The sequence below is a fragment of the Homarus americanus genome, unplaced genomic scaffold (genome assembly GCF_018991925.1).
Source record: "Homarus americanus isolate GMGI-L3 unplaced genomic scaffold, GMGI_Hamer_2.0 scaffold16894, whole genome shotgun sequence".
In the NCBI taxonomy this organism is placed as follows: Eukaryota; Metazoa; Arthropoda; class Malacostraca; order Decapoda; family Nephropidae; genus Homarus; species Homarus americanus.
The window spans coordinates 6,255,487-6,278,029 of NW_024746541.1; the positions used below are offsets into that span (position 1 = coordinate 6,255,487).

The 22,543-nt window shown below is 37.9% G+C and overlaps 1 protein-coding gene across 2 annotated transcripts in view; it reads left to right on the forward strand.

Moving 5' to 3' along the window:
* The first annotated feature begins 10,245 nt into the window (after positions 1–10,245).
* Positions 10,246–22,543, forward strand: part of LOC121879366 (protein piccolo-like) — a 38,137-nt gene continuing 25,839 nt past the window's right edge. For both annotated transcript variants that reach the window (XM_042385970.1, XM_042385972.1), the window contains exon 1: positions 10,246–10,798. In XM_042385970.1, coding sequence (XP_042241904.1) covers positions 10,652–10,798 — 147 coding nt within the window. In that variant the 5' untranslated portion in view covers positions 10,246–10,651. The remainder of the gene's footprint in view (positions 10,799–22,543) is intronic.

Below are 22,543 nucleotides of genomic sequence, written 5' to 3' on the forward strand. Positions count from 1 at the left end.
GCTGAAGATTTCCTCCTGTCGTCGTTTTCTTTAACTCCGATAAAAGCCCCGTTACCGTGATAACATTTGAAAATTTTTGGCGTGATTTGTTCCAAAAGTTTAGCATGTGGACCATGTCACATATTTATTTAATTTACCAAGTTTTGTGCATATCCACAAACCCATTATAGAATTATTTGGGGAACACACAGACAGACAGACAGGATCAAAACAATGCCGTGTCCCTCAGCATCATAAGGATGATGCAGAGGTGAAATGATATAACGAGACATTGCAATATAAACAAGAAAAGTGCATACTGTTGATAGTGAAGAGATTGGCTGGGTTATATGAGGGCGAAAAATATGGTATATGAACGTCAGATGTAAGTGAAAAGTGATGACTTAGAAGGGAATACATGAACTTCAAAAGAAAGTTAGTTAAGTGGTAACGAATGGAAAAGGCAAAACTAATGAACAGATGTAAGTGTATGAAAGAGGACGATAGAGGATGTTGGTTGGTTGGTTGGTTTTATTGGCCGTCATCTTCAACGGTCATTACAGCTGTAGTCTTGTTCTTTTGACCTCTTCCTTTTGTTCTTTGTTTTTTCTGTATTCCCACTTTTCTTGTTCCTGGTCTTTTAGTTCTTGTAGTGATTCGTGTAGGTTTAGAAATTCCGTAAGACTTAGTGTTAGTATATCCGTTTCTTGGTGTTCTTCCTTGTTTTTCTTTATTTTCTCTTCGTTGGTTCTAGTTTCTTCTTTTCTTCAGTCTTGTTGCGTTCTTGTATCTTCTTTTTTTCTTTTTTCACTACAAGGAGAGCCTCCTTGGCTAAGCTTTTCCTTGGATCGCAAATTGGCTACTCTACACTCTTCCCTCCACCTGGGACATTCACGGTAGGAGGAGGAATGAGGGCCGCCACAAGCTGCACACTTCTTGTTTCACACGAGGTGTGCTAGTGCCCGGGATCGTCCTGCATGTGGCGTAGACTTCCCGAGCTCAGCACTTCTTCGCAGCGTGGCTGTAGCGCTGACAATTGTAGCACCTAGTTGGTCTTGATGTGTATGTTTTTCCTGGAATGGTGACCCATCCCAGTAAGACCTCTTTGGGAAGTACGCCGAGGAAACCGACCACGGCGGAGGTGACTTTGCCGTCGGGTTTTAACAGTTTCCTCTGGACTACGACTTCTTCTTTTTTCTGGAGAGGGTTCTTCTATTTCATCGTCCTCCAAATGTTTGATTTCGGTGTGAGAGATGACCCCCCACATCGCGTTGTCAAAGAAGTTGTCGTTCAGCTCAACTGGCACGTCGTTGATGCTCGTAAAATCCTTCAGTTGTTTGCCCTGCCCCCAGTCACCGAATGTGACCACAAGGCCACCACTCGGCCAGCGGACGATCTTCGTAACTCCCTCTATACCTGAAGAAGTAAAAAAAAAATCAGGACGAGGAAGTTCAGCTTCTCAGGAGGGGTTGAAGATGGAGAATATAACCTCAGTGTCTTCAGCTTCTCCCACAAGACTGCCATGGCAGAGGTCTTGTCTCGGAATGTAAAAAACGAGGCTATTAAAATGTATGATAGAGGCTGTTAAGGTGTATGATAGAGCATGATAAGATATATGATAGAGGATGTTATGGTATATGATAGAGGATGTTAGGGTGCATGATAGAGAATGTTAAGGTGTATGATAAAGGATGATAGAGGATGTTAAGGTGTATGATAGAGGATGTTGGTGTATAATAGAGGATGTTAAGGTGTATGATAGAGGAAGTTAAGATGGACGATAGAGGATTTTAAGGAGTATGATAGAGGATGTTAAGATGTATGACAGAGGATGTTCAAGTGTATGCTAGAGAATATTTACGTGTATGATAGATTAAGTAAAAGTGCATGATAGACGATGAAAGTGGATGCGAAAGTGTATGATAGAGGATGCTAAAGGGCGTTAAGGTGTAGGAAAGAGGATGGTAAGATGTAAGATAGAGGATGATAAAGTTTATGATAGAGGATGATAGAGGATGTTAAGGTGTATGATAGAGGATGATAGAGAATGTTAAGGTGTATGATAGAGGATTTTAGGGTGTATGATGTAGGATGTTAAGATGTATGAAAGAGGATGTTAAAGTGTATGATAGAGGATGTTAAGGTGTATGATAGAGGATATTTAGTTGCATGATATAAGATTTTAAGGTGTATGATAGAGGATGATAGATGATGTTAAGGTGTATGATAGAGGATGATAAAGGATGTTAAGGTGTATGAAATGGGAATGTTAAGGTGTATGATAGAGGATTTTAAGGTGTATGATATAGGATGTTAAGATGTATGAAAGAGGACGTTAAAGTGTATGATGGAGGATGTTAAGGTGTATGATAGAGTATGATAAGGTGTATGATTGCGGATATTAAGGTGTAATATAGAGAATGTTAAGTTGTATCTAAGAGGATGGTAAGATGTATGATAGAGGATGTTAAGGTGTATGATAGAGGATGATAGAGGAGTTTAAGGTGTATGCTAGTGGATGTTAAAATGCTATGACAGAGGATGTTTAACTGTATGATAGAGAATGTCAAGGTTTATGAGATGATATTAAGGTGTATGATAAAGGATGTTACGGTGTATGATATTTAGGTGTATGTTCGAGGTATGTTTAGGTGTATGATAGAGAATGTTAACGTGTATGATAGAGGATGTTAAGGTGAATGATAGAGGTTGATAGAAGATGTTTATGTGTATAATAGAGGATGATAAGGTTTTTATTAAAGGGTGATAAAGGATGTTAAGGAGTGTGATAGAGCTTGATAGAGGATGTTAAGATGTATGTAGAGGATGTTAAATGCGTGTTAACGTATATGATACAGGATGTTCAGATATGTGATAGAGGATATTTTGGTGTAAGATAGAGAGAGGATGATAGAGGATGTTAAAATGTATGATAGATGATGTTAAGATGTATGATAGAGGATATTAAGGTCTATGATGGAGGATGTTACTGTGTATGATAGAGGAGGTTAATGTGTGTGATAGAAGATATTTAGGTGTATGGTAGAGAAGTTAAGGTGTTTGATAGAGAATAATGGAAGATGTCAATGAGTATTAAAGAGGGTGATATAGGATGTTAAGGCATATAATTCAGGATATTAAGGTGTATGATAGAGGATGATAAAGGATGTTAAGGTGTATGATACTGTTTGATAAAGGATGTTAAGTTGCCTGATATAGGATATTAAGGGGAATTACATAAAATGTTAAGGTGTATGATAGAGGATGACAGACGATGTTAAGATGTATGATAGAGGATGTTAAGGTATATGATAGAAGATGTTAAGGCGTATGATAGAGGATGTTAAGATGTTTGATATAGGATGTTAAGGTGTATGATAGAGGATGAAAATCTGAGTGATAGAGAATGTTCAGGTGTATGATAGATGAAGTTAAGTTATATGGTAGAGGATGATAGAGGATGTTTAAGTGTATGATAGAAGATGTTAAGTTATAAGATAGATGATGTAGGGTTTATGATAGAGGATAATGGTAGGTGTAAAGGTGTATCATAGAGGATGATAGAGGATGTTTAAGTGTATGATAAAGTATGTTAAGGTGTATGATAGAAGATGCTAGGGTGAATAATAGAGGGTGATAGATGATGATAATGTGTATGATAAAGGATGATGTTACGATGTATGATAGAGGATGTTAAAGTGAATGATAGAAGATGTTAAGGTGTATGATAGAGGATATTGAGGTGTATGATAGAGCATGTTAAGGTGTATGATAAAGGATGCTCAGGTGTATAATAGAGGATGCTAGAAGATGTTAAAGTGTATGCTAGATGATGTTAAGATGTATGATACAAGATGTTAAAGAGTATAATACAGGAAGTTAAGGCGTATGATAGAGGATGTTAAGATGTATGAAAGAGGATGTATAAGTATATGGTAGAGGATGTTAAGGTGTATGATAGAGAATGTTAAGGTGTATGATAAAGGATGTTTAAGTGTATGGTAGAGGATGTTAAGGATGATAGAGCATAGTTAGGTGTATTATAGAGGATGTTAAGGTTTATATTAGAGGATGGTAAAGGATATTAAGGTGTGGGAGTGAACATGATAGAGGATGGTAAGGTGTGTGACAGATGATATTAAAATGTATGATAGATGATGTTAAGGTGTGTGATAGAGGATGATAGAAGGTTTATGGTGTATGGTAGAGGGTGTTAAGAAGTATGATAGAAGAGGAAAGAGGGTGTTAAAGTGTATGATAGAGGATGTTAAGGTGTATGATAGATGATGTTATGGTGTATAATGGAAGATTATAAGGTGTATGATAGAGAAAGTTATGGTGTATGATGGAGGATAATGGAAGATGTTAGGGTGTATGGTAGAGGATGATAGAGGGTGATGGAGGATGTTAAGGTGTATCATAGAAGATGATAAAGGACGTTAAGGTGTATGATAAAGTATGTGAAGGTGTATGATAGAAGATCTTAGTTTGAATGATAGAGGGTGATAGAGGATGTTCATGTGTATAATAAATGATGATAGAGGATGTTAAGGTGTATGATAGAAGATGTTAAGATGTATGATAGAAGATGTTAAGTTGTGTGATAGAGGATGATAGAGGATGTTAAGGTGTATTATACAGGGAGATAAGGTGTATGATGCAGGAAGTTAAGGTGTATGATACAGGATATAAAGATGTATGATAGACGATGTTAGGGTGTATGATAGAAGATTTTAAAGTGTATGGTAGAGGATAATGGAGGATGTTGAAGTGTATGGTAAAGGATGATAGATGATTTTAAGGTGTATAATAGAGGATGATAGAGGTGTATGATAGAGGATGTTAAGGTGTATGATAAAGGATGATAGAAGATATTAAGATGTATGATAGAGGGTGTTAAGGTGTATTATGGAGGATGTTAAAGTGTATGATAGAGACTATTATGTTTTATGACAGAGAATGTTAATGTGTATGATATAGGTTGTTAAGGTGTATCATAGAGGATGTTAAGGGGTATGATAGAGGATGATAAGATGTATGATAAGGATGTTAAGGTGTATGATATATGATGTTAAGGTGTACGATAAAGGATGTTAAGATGTATGATAGAGGATGTTTAAGTGTATAGAGGATGATAATTTGTATGATAGAAAATGTTAGGGTGTATGATAGAGGATGTTGAGGTACAAGATAGAGAATGAAAGAGGATGTTAAGGTGCATGGTAGAGGATGTTAAGGTGTATGATATTGGATGTTACGGTGTATAATAGATGATGTTGAGGTGTATGGTTGAGGATGTTGAGATATATGATAGAGGATGCTAAGGCGTATGATAAAGGAAGTTACGCTTTATATTAGAGGATGAATAAGGGATGTTAAGGTGTATGATAGACAATGATAAAGTATGTTAAGCTGTATGGTAGAGGATGTTAAAGTGTATGATAGAGGATGTTTAGATGTATGTAGAACATAATTGAGGGTTTCAACGTGTATTATACAACATGTTAAGATGTATGAAAGAAGATGTTAAAGTGTGTGATGTAGGATGTTTAGGGTGTATGATAGAGGATGTTTAGATGTATGATAGAGGGTGATAGACTGTGTTAACGTGTATGATAGAGGAGGTTATGATGTATGATAGAGGATGATAGAGAATGTTAAGGTGTTTGATAGAGGATGATATGGTGTATGATATATGATGTTAACGTGTATAATAAAGGATGTTAATGTATATGATAGAGGAAGTTATGTTGTATGATAGAGGATAAAGGAAGTTGTTAAGGTGTATAATAGAGTATGATATAGGATGTTAAGGTGAATGATAGAGGGTGACAGAGGATATTAAGGTGTATGATAGAGGATAATAGAGCATGTTAAGGTGTATGATAAAGTGTGTTACGGCGTATGATAGAAGATGCTAGGGTGTATGGTAGAGGATGATAGACGATGTTAAGGTGCATGATAAAGGATGATAGAGGATGTTAAAGTATATGATAGAGGATATTAAGGTGTATGATATAGGATGATAGATGATGTTAAGGTGTATGATAGAGGATGTATGGTGCATGATTGAGGATGGTAAGGTGTATTACGGTGTATGATAGAGAAGTTAAGGTGTATGATAAAGGGTGAAAGAGGATGTTAAAGTGTATGTTATAGGATGATAAGATGTATGGTAGAGGATAAAGAAAGATGTTGAGGTGTATAGTATGGTAGAGGATGATAGATGATGTTACGGCGTATGATAGAGGATATCAAGGAGTATGATAGATAATGATAGAGGATGATAGAGAAAGTTAAGGTGTATGATAAAGTATGATAGAGTATGATAGAGGATGTTAAGGTGTATGATACAATATTAAAGGAAGTTAATGTGTATGATAATGTATGAATGACGATGTTAGAGTGTATGATAAAATATTATGGAGGATGTTAGGCTGTATGATAATGGATGATAGAGGATGTTAAGGTGCATGGTAGACGATATTAAAGTGTATGATAGAGGAGTTAAGGTGTATGATAAATGATGATAGGTGTATGATAGTAGATGTTTAATTAAGTGTATGATAGAGGATGTTGAGATGTATGAAAGAGGATTAAGTGTATGATAGAGGATGTTGAGATGTATGAAAGAGGATGTCTAGGTGTATGAGAGAGTATGTAAAGGTGTATGACACAGGATATTAAGGTGTATGCGGGAGTATGTCAAGATGTATGATATAGCATGTTAAGGTGTATGATAGAGGATGTAAAGATGTATGCTGGATGATTTTAAGGTGTATGATAGAGGATGTTTAGGTGTATGATATAGAATGTTAAGGTGTCTGATAGAGAATGTTAATGCGTATGATGGAGGATGATAAAGGATGCCAAGGTGTATGATAGAAGATGTTAAGGTGTATGGTAGAGAATGTTAAGGTGTATGCAAGAGGATGATAAGGGATGCTAAGGTGAATGATAGAGGATTTTAAAATGAATGAATTAGGATGATTAAGGATAAAAGAGGTATTTAAAGTGTATGATAGAGGAGGTTATGGTATATGATAGAGGATGATAGAGGATGTTAAGGTGTATGACAGAGGATGCTAAGGTGTATGATAAAGGATGTTTAGGTGTATGATAGAGGATGATAAAGGATGCTTAGGTTAATGAGGATATTATGGCGTCTGAGAGAGATTGTTAATGTGTATGATAGTGGATGTTGAGATGTATGAGAGAAAATGTAAAGGTGTATGATGGAGGATGTTAAGGTGTATTATAGAGGATGATAAAGGATGCTAATGTGTATGGTAGAGGTTGTTAACGTGTATGATCGAGGACGTTAAGGTGTATGATACAGGATGTTAAGGTGTATGAGAGTGGATATTAAGGTGTATGATAAGGTATGTTAGATGATGTTACAGTGTATAATAATGTATGATAGAGAATGTTAGGGTGTACGATAAAGTATGATAGTGGATGTTAAGGTGCATGATAGTGGATGTTAAGGTGTATGATAGAGGATGATAAGCAATAAAGTTTCTGAAGTATAATGGGAGATAATAGAAATGTATATGATTAATAGGAATTGTTGTGTGTTCTTTAATATTCACAGAGGCAGTGAGGAACATGTTAGAGTTGGCTTATTGGAGGAAGACAGGAAGTACGGCAGTTCTCAGTAGACATTTAAGAGTAGGAATATTTGATACAAATGACAGGGAAATCGTCTTCCATTTACATATAATTTATTAATTTTTTTTTAGATTGAGAAGTCTAAAATGGAATGTGAACAAAAACATTGATGTAGTAAGGAGGATAGACTAAAGAGGAGAGTGGAAAGGATGAACATCAAGGAAGGAGGACTGTGCAGGTTTAATCAGAGAACATAATTTCAAAAGAAAGCTGGCTCTAAGTTGTGTGAAACGTTTGAGTAAACCACACGATAAACACAGGCCGAGTTGTGGAAGGGAACACTGTAAGAGGACAGCGATGAATGGGTCAATTTTGCTTTTGATTCTGACATCCCTGCTATAGCAATAAAACGAAAACATTGCAATAATCGATTTTTTTCATAAAGATTTAACTAAAATAATACAAAATTGCAATCTATGATTTTTAATAAGAGAGGACTGCCTGCTAATTCTAATAGGGAAAGAGAATGTTCTCAAAGTCAGACCCATTATATACAGCAAAAATCTTTCTTTAAACTTGAACTAATTTAATATTTTTTATCCGGAATTTGCCACATATATGACCTCAGGAACATATCCTATGTTTTTACAATAAATGTACCTATTACCCTGTTTATCTTAGGTACACAACCATTCTCTTAATCAAATAGTTAACTTTGTGTTCTATCTATACTGTACTTATATCCATCTATAATTTTGTTCACATTCCATTTTTAACTTTTCTTCTCAATCTAAAAAAAAATAATAAATTATATGTAAATGGAAGACGATTTCCCTGTCATTTGTATCAAATATTCCTACTCTTAAATGTCTACTGAGAACTGCCGTACTTCCTGTCTTCCTCCAATAAGCCAACTCTAACATGTTCCTCACTGCCTCTGTGAATATTACAGAACACACAACAATTCCTATTAATCATATACATTTCTATTATCTCCCATTATACTTCAGAAACTTTATTGCTTATCATCCTCTATCATACATCTTAACATCCACTATCATACATCTTAATATCATATACATATATATATATATATATATATATATATATATATATATATATATATATATATATATATATATATATATATATATATATATATATATATATATATATATATATATATATATATATATATATATATATATATATATATATATATATATATATATATATAATTTTCATGTGTTTTGTTCACTTGTTTGTTGTTCACTTGTGGGTTGTTCACTTAGAGCTCTTTTGTGTGTTGTTCACTTGTCTGTTGTTCTCTTGTGTTTTGTTCACTTGTGTGTTGTTCTCTTGTTTGTTATTCTCTTATGTGTTGTTCACTTGTGTTTTGTCCACTCGTGTGCTGTTCACTTGTGTGTTGTTCACTTGTATATTGTCCACTCGTGTGTTTTTCACTTGTGTGTTGTCCACTCGTGTGCTGTCCACTCGTGTGCTGTTCAATCGTGTGTTGTTCACTTGTCTGTTGTTCTCTTGTGTTTTGTTCACTTGTGTGTTGTTCTCTTGTTTGTTATTCTCTTATGTGTTGTTCACTTGTGTTTTGTCCACTCGTGTGCTGTTCACTTGTGTGTTGTTCACTTGTATATTGTCCACTCGTGTGTTTTTCACTTGTGTGTTGTTCACTTGTGTGTTGTCCTCGTGTGTTGTTCACTCGTGTGCTGTTCACTCGTGTGCTGTTCACTTGTGTGTTGTCCACTCGTGTGTTTTCATCGTTTTTCTTCCGTTCTATTATTATGTTGTTATCAAATAATGATCAAGACAACGCCGGGACATACATTATTCTGACCACCACGAGGATGGCCAATAGCTCCCTGTATAGTTATAAATCTCTTTCTCATCACCACTTCCATTAGTTCCCACCTATCTCCATTTATTCCTGGTTCTCTCTATTTTCCACAATATCCTTCATAACTTCATAACCTCTCTGGAATATTATTTCCTTCAAATCACTTTATCTCTCATAATAAAGTTATAGTTATATAGAGCTTCCCAAACTTTGTGTATCTCTTTGTCCCTCTTCTCACTCTCTGGATCAGATATATAATGTTCTGGGACAACTCAGAGGTATTGAACCACCTACCTCTGCATTTCATCACTTAACTGCATCCCTACACCTTTCACTCTTACCTTTTCATACACTCTTGACCTCTCACTTGTACCGATGTCCTCCCCCAATGTTGAATTTCCTTTGTAAAAAATTATGTTTCTTTCTCTCCTCCTATTTTATATTACCCTTGTCTCATCATCCCAAGTATACCTTCCCAAATTTAACAACCCTGGTTTATTTTCTACTTCCGCACCTTTGGAATTGGACAGTGAGATAAAGTAGGTGAGGTCATAATTATTAGGTCTGGATTTGTGTGAAACTATTCATTTATATATATTATAATGATATTCAAGATCTTTTATGGTCAGACAAAAATTACCAGAAAAGATAAATACATTAAAGATATTGCTAATCGGTAACATATATATACAGTATATATATATATATATATATATATATATATTATTTATAATTATTTTTAAGCACCAATTATTATTTCTATAATTTCCTGGAAAAGACATGTTTATGTTACTAAAATTATTATTACAATCAATGATCATTCTTTGCCGAGACAACTCATATATATAAATGAAACATTAATATGAACAGTTTCGCTTGACTAATACAGGTAAGGAACACTTCGCCGACGACTTTGCTTCCCCGTTGGAGCCTGAAATGTCGACGCCTTACCACATTGCCTACGCGAATGAGTATACATCTCAGCCTGCTCTGGGACGGTCTCCTAGAAGCAGTGTCTCTCCACCACGCCACCGGTACAACTCTTCACCAACTCATCTGCCAGAATGCCGATCTTGAGGTGTGTCGCCTCCCCGTCACCAATACAATTCTGCAGTTCATCTGCCAGAGGGGCGGACGAAGGGGGAATACACTTCCCCTGCCCGTCCTCCATACACATCAATAGATTCTTCAAAGGAGGGGCGACCACCTATGGTTGATTCATCACCTCAACATCAACATTATAATACTTCTCAGGTTGCCGACTACCGGCCCCCAAGAGGCGGTATATCCCCTATCAACTATCAAGACGGCAACCATTCCAATCATGATGACGGCAGGCCACCCAGGAGACCTAGAGTAAGTGTTCAAACCCCACCTAAAACACATGATAATAATAATGATTATGATAATAATACTAATACTAGCTACTAGCTTTGATAATAATAATAATAATAATAACAATAATAGTTAATAAAAGTAATAATAATAATAATAATAATAATAATAATAATAATAATAATAATAATAATAATAATAATAATAATAATAATAATAATAATAATAATAACAATAATAATAATAATAATAATAATAGCAGTAATAATAATAATAATAATAATAATAATAATAATAATAATAATAATAATAATAATAATAATAATAATAATAATAATAATAATAATAGTAATAGTAATAGAAGATACTATACAGTAGTGTTTATGTCTACATGTACCAGTGGTTGCCAACATGTACAATTGAAGTATTGGTCGATTCTTGCAAATATGGAGAAAAAAATATACAGTATATATATATATATATATATATATATATATATATATATATATATATATATATATATATATATATATATATATATATATATCAAATAAATCACTGTAGGTGCGCGTGATCTAGGTATATGCTGATAACCACAAGAAGAAAAGCACGAACTAGCGCTTAGGAACTTCGTGTTTTCTTCTCCTTTCAATATATATATATATATATATATATATATATATATATATATATATATATATATATATATATATATATATATATATATATATATATATATATATATATATATATATATATATATATAAACTAGCAGAATCGTCGCCCTCTGGGGCGGCTCATCCGCTAGGCCACGGTAGGACGCCACCCTCCGGGATGCTCCACATTGTCTCACTGTTCAGTCCCCAAAACTTCGTCTTCCATCAATAGTTCATTAACGGTGTATATAAGTTCCACCATGTTTTTCACTACAACAGTAAAGCAAATTAAATTTTTTTAGCATTAAACTTTTATTATTTTATTGTCAAATCATCACTACATATAACACCACCCATCATCACTACATATAACAATATCCATCATCACTACATATAACACCACCCATCATCACTACATATAACATCATCCATCATCACTACATATAACATCATCCATCATCACTACATATAACACCATCCATCATCACTACAGATCGGTAAAGTAGTTTCCGAGATTCTCGTCTGAACACACACGGTAGGACGCCACCCTCCGGGAGGCTCCACATTGTCTCATTGTAGTGTATTAGGGTAGACCACATTTTTGGTTTTGCCATTGGCAAGTATGTAGAGATTTTTGCCAGTTCCCACTCTGGAGCATCCAACATAGAACTGTCCGTGAAAGAGAAGCAAGGAAACACTTGCTATCCATGCCAAGTTTGGTCCGGGCGGCTCATTCGCTAGGTCACGGTAGGACGCCACCCTTCGGGAAGCTCCACATTGTCTCACTGTTCACTACCCAAAACTTCTTATTCCATCAATATTTCATTAACGGTGTATGTAAGTTCCACTACAACGGTACAGCAAAGTATATTTTTTTGGCATTAAACAGTTATTATTTTACTGTGTAATCATCACTACACATAACACCACCCATCATCCATCACTACATGTAACATCAGCTATCATCACTACATATAACATCCATCATCACTACATATAACACCATCCATCATCATTACATATAACACCACCCATCATCACTACATATAACACCATCCATCATCACTACAGATCGGTAAAGTAGTTTCCGAGATTCTCGTTGGGATACACACACAAACATACACACAAACACACAGATATACTTCTTTGTTCTACATATATAGATATATAGATATATACATGTATATTAGGGTGTGTCATACGGAGGAGATTTTTTTTTTTGAGTTTGAAAATGGCCCATGGTATTAATGATGTAGTTCTATGGTAAATCAATTGATATCTTCAATTTGATTTCATTTTTTGCTAGAGTAAGAATTTTAACTTGAAATCTTATGAAAAGAATTCAGTATTCCTGCCCTTTGCCAACACCACTAAATAACTATTTAAGTAAAGTAAATATCAGGATAATTTATTAGGATGAAAATGATCCAGAATAGTGAAACAGATGATCTTGACACATTTATTAAATTTAATATTCCTTTAAGCTCAAAATCATCAATAAAAACCGGTTTTACTACTCGGCCGGTGTTGCTGCACATAGAGAACATGTCTTTCTTGCTTCTGTTTCTACTCATCACCTCCCCTACTTGACCACCTGAGGCTCAGTCCTTCCCTCCTCTCCTGTGCATGACTGCTGGCCTCGCTCACTTACTGTACACAACGCTCTATACTCTGGGTGTGCGAGGCCAGGCAGGGACATGTCATGGGGTTTGTCCAGGAAGCTCTGACTTGAACATTGGTGAGGCTGCAGGTAAGGGGGCTCACTGCCAGCCTGGATGTTATCCAGATCTATGAGATCCACAGTGGTCTTAGCAGCACCTAGATTGACTTCCAGGAGTCTTCCTGACCCTGAAGGAATCGTCTCTAACGAGATTCAATCATGCCCAGATCCTCTCATAAGTCTCACTTATCCAAGATCTTTTGACTTCCACTCTTCTCTCCTCTCACATCCATACTGCAGAGCATTGTCTGCCCAGAACTGCCTCAGGATGAGCATACCAGGAAAGATCTCTCTGATCTGCTCCACAATCTGAACAACTTCATGGCTGACTCCTCGAGGAGCTCAAGCTGGAAGGGAAACATGCCACCTCCGGACCTTCGGAGAACAATGACTTGACCTTGGTGTTGAACCAATTTGGCCGTGGAGCACTCTGATGAATTGGACCAATAAGTCTCCAGGTTGTGAAGCTGGTTCCCTTTCAGTTTATGATGGGCGACCCAAATTCTCTGGGAACCTGAGGAGCCGTTGTGAGCCACCTAGAATGTGAGACTGGACCTATCTGCGGGTAAGCAAGTCTATCAGAGCGCACTTGGCCCCGGTTTTGATGGCACTGCAAATCATCTTAACCATAGTACTGGTCGGTACTCAGGTCGTCAATGACAGTATGTGCAAGCTCAACGAGTGGAGGGCCAGCTGTGATTTTTTCAAAGCTCGGATTTATTTAACTCGAGTGGCAGAGTCCAGCATCAACACCCAAGAAGGACCAGACCATCTGTTGTTTTGAAGAAAAGTCTTGCCATCAGCTCCTGGATCCAGATGTCTGAGTGGCAACTCGTTGGTGTGGGGAGTCTAGAAACAATCCAGACCAGCTTCCTCCCAATCTTCCTCTATCCACTGTATGACCCCCCTTGCCACCCTGTGTTCGTGTTGGTGCTGTCCTCCAATGGCCTGCAGGGAGTCTGGTCACGTTCCTCTCTCTGGAGCCAGTTCACAATGTTATCTGCCACTATCTCAGCTGGTTTCTGATGTCATCTTTCTCTGGGTGAAATGCACAAATACTTCCCTCCTGGTTCACTGCAGCAGGGAGTAATTGTTCCTCCTTCACCATGGCAGGGAACAACTTGTCCAGAATCTCCAACTTTCATAGACACTTTAGTGTCATCCCTTCTCCCATCAAGAACAGCAGTGATTCAACACCTGTATCCCATATCAAACTCCTCTTCTAGGTTACTGACAAGTTTCTCCTGAGCTCTCCTTACTTTGTTATGATCTATCACCAGGTAGACATCATCGGGTGTTATCAAACCACCGTCAATCCAGGCAGCTGTTGCTATCTCCTGCAGTTTCTCTGAGACAGTGTGGTGTCGCATGCTGGCAGAGCTATGTGGGATATCTTTCTATTTCGAATCTTATGCCTGGAAAGGTTTGGGATCATTATTTTCTGGTTAGGGACAAAGTCACCATTCTCCTGGTCAGCACTCGGATCAGCCATGGGGAAGTCATTAAACTCTGAATCAGCTTGACTCCAATCATCGGCCTTTTTACCTCACCCTGGGCCTTCTCAAGTCCTCTTTCTCAGCAACTCTTCTCCTCTTCTGTCTCTGTGGCAGCCTCCTGTCTCTTGGACTCCGGAATATCTTGGCTAGAAATCACTTGGAAGCCCCTATACTATAGTCTTCTCTCTCTGTGCTTTGACAAATGCCTGTTCGATCACCCAGGAATCTTCAGTTCACGCTTGCAAATACAGGAGATGTGGGCCTCCAGATTTACAGTCACGATCGCATCCAAACTCAGGACAAGAGAACAATTGGGCACTTGCAAATAATTATGTCCGATAGCAATTCGGTTAGCCGCAAAGCTGTCTTTAACTGCAAGTTTTCCTCTCCCAGAGAGATATCTCTTGCCTTTTTCCCCAACTTGGCTAGCAGTCTCTCACTAATCTTCTTCTGACTTGTTAGCTGGAGGCTTGAACTGAGCGTTAGCCAGAGTGTACTGTGCCAAGACAGCTTTGGTCATATCACTGCTTAATGTGTCTTTGTTTGTGTAAGTTCTTTGGTTCTTTTCACTGATTTGCACAGTTAAAACCTGCGTATCTCCATCTCTCAATGTAAACAACTCCGACTTCAAGGAACTCTCTCCCGGAGCCAAGATAGTGACTGAGATGGCTGGATTTTTGGTTCCTCGTCCTGGCTACAAGCAGCCATCGCAAATATTATCAACTTATAAATGCATCAGAGATCTGGGAAACGAAAAAAATATTGTTAGTTGGGTTGTTAAGGAAATGTAGTCAGAAAGCAATATTCACTATTTAATTGTAATGCACTAATGCAGCTATACGTTAGATTTTCGATAAATTTCACGCTAAAATTTACCTAGCAAAAGGTTGCAAAATATTGAAACTGAAATTATTTTCTGTTTACATATACTACAATCTACCAAAAAAGTGATGGGCCATTAGTTTTGCTTTGATCTTCCCTCCTATGACACACCCTAATGTATATTCATGTTTCCTTATTTTCCATGCGGGACAAACTTATTTAATACCTTCCGGTCTTGAGGAGACTTTTCCTACACACAGTCAAAGTTTGCAATGTAGATGTCACTTTTTGCAAGAATTTTGTATCAGGATAATTTCCACAGTCTTACAAGCAAACAAGAACTTCAAGTAATCATACGTCCATTTAGCCCTGGTATCATAAGTTGTCTGAATATCATGAAGTGTTTGAGTATCAAGAGGTATCTTAGAACCATGAGGTGTCTGAGTGTCATGAGGTGTATCAGTGTATAGAGATCCTGAGGTGTCTGAGTATCATGAGGTGTATCAGTGTATGGAGATTATGAGGTGTCTGACCATCATGAGGCGTCTGAATATCATGAGGTGTATCAGTGTATGGAGATTATGAGATGTCAGAACATAATGAGGTGTCTGTGAATCATGAGGTGTTTGAGTATCATGAGGTGTATCAGTGTATGGAGATGATGAGGTGTCTCACCATCATGAGGTGTCTGAATATCATGAGGTGTATCACTGTATGGAAATTATGAGGTGTCTGAATATCATGAGATGTATCAGTGTAGGGAGATTATGAGGAGTCTCAGTGTCTGAGTACCATGAGGTGTCTGAGTATCGTGATGTGTATCAGTGTATGGAGATTATGAGGTGTCTGAGTATCGTGATGTGTATCAGTGTATGGAGATTGTGAGGCGTCTCAGTGTCTGAGTATCATGATGTGTCTAGTATCATAATATGTATCAGTGCATGGAGATTATGAGGTGTCTGAGTATCATGAAGTGTCTGAGTATCATGATGTGTATCAGTGTATGGAGATTATGATGTGTCTGAGTATCATGAAGTGTCTGAGTATCACGATGTGTATCAGTGTATGGAGATTATGATGTGTCTGAGTATAATGAGCTGTCTGAGTATCATGATATGTATCAGTGTATGGAGATTATGAGGTGTCTCTGTGTCTTAGTATCATGAGGTGTCTGAGTATCATGATATGTATCATGATATGTATGTGAAGTGTATCAGTGTATGGAGATTATGAGGAGTCTCAGTGTCTGAGTATCATGAGGTGTCTCAGTGTATGGAGAGTATAAGGTGTCTGAGTATAATGAGGTGTCTGAGTATCATTATATGTATCAGTGTATTGAGATTGTGAGGTGTCTCTGTGTCTGAGTATTATGAGGTGTCTGAGTATCATGAAGTGTCTGAGTATCATGATATGTATCAGATGTATGGAGATCATGAGGTGTCTGAGTATCATAAGTTGCCTGAATATCATGAAGTGTTTCAGTATCATGAGGTATCTGAATACCATGAGGTGCATCAGTGTATTTGGATTATGAGGTGTCTGAATATCATGAGGGGTAACAGTGTAAGAAGATTTTGAGGTGTCTGAGTATCATGAAGTTTCTGAATACCATGAGGTATATCATTGTAGGGAGCTTATGAGGTGTTTGAGTATCATGAGGTGTGTGAATATCATGAAGTGTCTGAGAATCATGATGAGTCTGAATATCATGAGGTGTCTGAGTATCATGAAATGTCTGAATATCACGAGGTGTCTAAATATCATGAAGTGTATCAGTGTATGGGGATTATGAGGTGTCTGAATATCATGAGTTGTGTTAGTGTATGGAGATTACGAGGTGTCTGAATATCATGAAGTGTCTGAGCATCATGAGGCGTCTGAATATCATGAGGTGTCTGAGTATCATGAGGTGTCTCTATATCATGAAGTGTCTGGGTATCATGAGGTGTCTGAATATCATGAGGTGTCTAAGTATCATGAGGTATTTCAGTGAATGGATATTATGAGTATAGAGACAGGTTAAAGCATCTTAATTTTTACTCCCTCGAGAAACGTAGAGCGAAGGGCGACCTGATAGAGGTGTATAAATGGAAGTCAGGGCTAAACAAAAGGGACATTACAAAGGTACTCAAACTATCCAACCAGGAGCGAACTCGTAACAATGTGTTTAAATTAGGCAAATTTAGATTTAGGCGCGATATAGGTAAACACTGGTTTGGAAACAGAGTAGTGGATGAATGGAACAAGTTACCATATATCATCATTAACTCGAATACGCTGAATAGCTTCAAACATAGGTTGGATGCTTATATGAGCAATCGGGGTTGGGTGTAAACGGGACTGCCCAGTATGGGCCAATGGAACCCGCTGCAGTTTCCTCCATTCTTATGTTCTTATGTTCTTATGTCTCAGTGTATGGAGAATATGAGGTGTCTGAGATCATATGGTGTCTGAAATCATGAGGTGTAAAAGTGTAAGAAGATTATGAGGTGACTGATTATCATGAGGTGTATCAGTGTAGGGAGATTATGAGGTCTCTGTATATCATGAGGTGTCTGAATATGATAAATCGTCTGTGTATCATAAGGTGTATCAATGTATGGATATTTTAAGGTGTCTGAGTATTATCAGGTGTGTAATTATCATGAGGTGTCTCAGTGTACGGAGATTATGAGATGTCTCAGTGTACGGAGATTATTAGGTGTCTGAGTATCATGATGTGTATTAGTGTACGGAGATTATGAGGTGTCTGAGTATCATGATGTGGATCAATGTACGGAGATTATGAGGTGTCTGAGTATCATGAGGCGTCTGAATATCGTGAGGTGTATTAGTTTATGGAGATTATGAGGTGTCTCTGTGTCTGAGTATCATGATGTGTATGAGTGTCTGGAGATTATGAGGTGTCTGAGTATCATGAGATGTCTGAATATCGTGAGGTGTCCTTTATTATGATGTGTATCAGTGTGTGGAGATTATGAGGTGTCTGACTACCATGATGTGGCCGAGTATTATGAGGTGTGTGAATATCGTGATGTTTAGCAGAATATGAAGATTATGAGGTGTATTATTATTATGAGATGTCTGAGTATCAGGATGTGTAGCAGAGTATGGAGATTATGAGATGTCTAAGTATCATGAGGTGTATCAATGTAAGGAGATTTTGAGGTGTCTGAGTATTATGAGATGTGTAAGTGTCATAAGATGTCTCAGTGTATGGATATTATGAGATGTCTCAGTGAACGGAGATTATGAGGTGTCTGAATATCATGAGGTATATTAGTGTAGAGGGATTATGAGGTCTCTGAGTATCATGAGGTGTCTGAATATCATGAGATGTATCATTGTAGAGGATTTTGAGGTCTCTGAGTATCATGAGCTGTATCAATGTATAGAGATTATGTGGTGTCTGAGTATTATGACGTGTCTGATTATCATGAGGTGTTTAAGTATCCTGAGGTGTATCAGTGTGTGGAAGTCATGAGGTGTATGATAATCATGAGGTCTGATTATCATGGGATTTTTTTTAATATCATGAGAAGTCTGAGAATCATGAGGTGTCTGAATATCATGAGGTTTATCAGTGTGGAGAGATTGTGAGGTGCTTGAGTATCATGAGGTGTCTGAATACCATGAGATTTATAAGAGTGTGGACATTGTGAGGCTATCTCATTATCATAAGGTGTATCTGTGTAGGGAGATTATTAGGTGTCTGTGTAAAATGAGGTGTCTCAGGGTATGGAGATTTTGAGGTGTCTGAGTATCATGAGGTGTCTGCATATCAAGAATTGTCTGAGTATCATGAGGTGTATCAGTGTGTGGAGATCATGAGGTGTCTGATAATCAGGAAGTCTGGGTGCCATGAGGGTTTTTAATATCATGAGGTTTTCAATACCATGAGGTTTCTGGGTATCAAAGGTGTCTGAATATCATAAATTATCTGAGTATCATGAGGTGTATCAGTGTATGAAGATTATCAGGTGTCTGAATATCATGAGGTGTATCATTGTGTGGAGATTATGAGGTGTCTGAATAACTTGAGGTGTCTTACTATCATGTGGTGTTTAAGTATCATGATGTGTTTGAGTATCCTGAGGTGTATCATTGTAGGGTGATTATGAGGTTTCTGAGTATCATGAGTTGTCTGAATATCTTAAATTGTGTGAGTATCATAAGGTATATCAGTGGATGGATATTATGAGGTGTCTGAATATTATGAGGAGTATCAGTGTAGGGAGATTATGAGGTGTCTGACCATAATGAGGTGTCTTAATATCATGAGGTGTCTGAGTATCATGAGTTGTTTGAATATCATGTAGTGTCAGAGTATAATGAGGTGTCTAAATATCATGAGGTGTCTGTGTATCATGGGGTATTTGAGTATCATGAGGTGTTTCATTGTAGGGAGATTATGAGGTGTCTGATCATAATGAGGTGTCTTAATATCATGAGGTGTCTGAGTATCATGAGGTGTCTGAATATCACCAGGTATATCAGTGTATGAAGATTATGGGGTGTCTGAATATCATGAGGTGTATGAGTATCATGAGGTGTTTGAGTATCATGAGGTGTTTCATTGTATGGAGATCATGAGGTGTCTGACCATAATGAGGTGTCTTAATATCATGAGTTGTCTGAGTATGATGAGGTGTCTGATTATCATGAGGTGTTTCATTGTAGGGAGATTATGAGGTGTCTGACCATAATGAGGTGTCTTAATATCACGAGGTGTCTGAGTATCATGAGGTGTCTGAATATCACCAGGTGTATCAGTGTATGAAGATTATGGGGTGTCTGAATATCATGAGGTGTATGAGTATCATGAGGTGTTTGAGTATCATGAGGTGTTTCATTGTATGGAGATCATAGGGTGTCTGACCATAATGAGGTGTCTTAATATCATGAGTTGTCTGAGTATGATGAGGTGTCTGATTATCATGAGGTGTTTCATTGTAGGGAGATTATGAGGTGTCTTACCAAAATGAGGTGTCTTAATATCACGAGGTGTCTGAATATCATGAGGTGTCCGATTATCAAGATTCAAGCACCTCACGATACTCAAATTCCTCCACTGACACCCGAACACCTCTTGATACTCAGAGCTTATTCTCAAACCTCATACCTCATGATACCTCAGACATGATACAGTAATACACCTCATGATACTCAGACATGGACACCTCACGATTTTCAGACACTTCACAATCTCCATACACCTGATACTCCTCATGATACTCAGACAATTTGTGATATTCAGACACCTCATAATACGCAGACACCATATAATCTCTAAACACTGATATACTTCATGATACTCAGACACCACATAATCGTCATACACTGATACGCCTCAGGATACTCAGACACCTCATGATACCTCGACACCTCATAATATTCACACACTTCATAAGGCCCATTCACTGATACACATCATGATACTCAGCGACCTCATAATCTCCATACACTGATACACCTCAATTTCAGACACCTCATAAATTCAAGCACCTAAAGATCTCCATTCACTGAGACACCTCATTTTACAAAAAAAACCCTCATATTCTCCATACACTGATACACATCATGATTCTCAGACACCTCATAATCTCCATACACTGATACATATCATGATACGCAGACACCTCATAATCTCCAAAAAACTGATACACATCATGATTCTCAGACACTGAGACACCTCATAATCTCCATACACTGATACACCTCATTGTCCAATGGAAGGAGGGCCGGTTCCACCATGAGGTCGTGGCAGGTTTCCCTCAGTAGATTTGCTGTTAAATCCCGTACTTCGTCATGCTTTATACATACAAGCCCCTTTCACACCATGGCGTGGTCGATGTCATAAGATGAGCCGCACACGTATTGGGAGGGCACACCTTCTACTGGCAATGGCATCTGTGAATTCTTGTTTATTAAGGATGAAGCCTTTTGCTCTTATCTGTAACGTTGTTACCAGTTCGAGGTGCCCACCTCCTGCGCTATAGTTACTTTTCTTTTCAAGTTCTCTGGCAATTGCTGCAACAGTTGATGCAGTTTTTCACTTTGGGTGTGCTGCCGCTCTGTCGTAAAGGACCGTCGAATCTTGTTTAATTTGCTGGTGTCATCCTGACCTAATGAATTCTGAGCTATTATGTGCTCGGTGAAAGCTACCGTCAGCTTGACAAGTTCTGATGCTCTGTAGCGGCATGTTCCACTGGATTAGTCAATCCCATTCGTCCTAATCTCGGTGGTAGTGCAAGGAGTGACCTTTCTGTTGGGGTTGAGTAATGGTTTTTCACTAGTGTTGGTATAAAAGCGACATTGATGGCTTCTTTCAGGGGGCGTAGGAGAGGTCAGATATCAGGAATAGTGCGCATCAGGTAATTCCAGCAATACGTGACTCCATGGGTGAATGCCGCAAAAGCTGCATGCGGCTCTGTTTTAGCAATATCACACAGAGCTTGGATTTCCTTCACCCACTCATTAACCTTTCCGTTACGTACTAGGTCTTGACGTCCTTCGTGCCAATCACAGCACCTAGATGTCTTTGGCCTCCTTTTGTTATTTTTACCTCACTTCCAACGAACACCTCCATTGCCCGTTAATAGTGTTCTGGCTTCACATTGAGGAAGGAGTTGCTGGCAGTTGGATGGTACCCTATTTGTGGACCTCGTTATGTTGCCAGGTCCCACCGCTTTTTGATGTCCTCCACTTTTCCTTCTCCTGTTAAGTCATCAGCGTACGCCACTTGCCTGACCTCGGTTGTTTCATATTATATTTTATGTTGGAGCAGGGAAAGGCCTAGTGCGTACATTACCATGGCGACAGTGTCCCCCTGCGTTGTTCCCTCGGTTGACTGTATGGTGGTATCTCCTCTTAGGTCCTTGATGCTTGTAATACAGAGATCTAATGGGTTCTTATAGGTGTTTTCAACATACATTGTAAAGCTTGGACACTTGATCTTGATGTTGTGCAATGTACTACTACTACTACTTTGCTGAGTTATTAAGGATGTCACCTTCGTTGGTGAGCTCTAAGGTGACCCGAGAGGCCGATGCGGGACTGGCAGGGTCGTCCA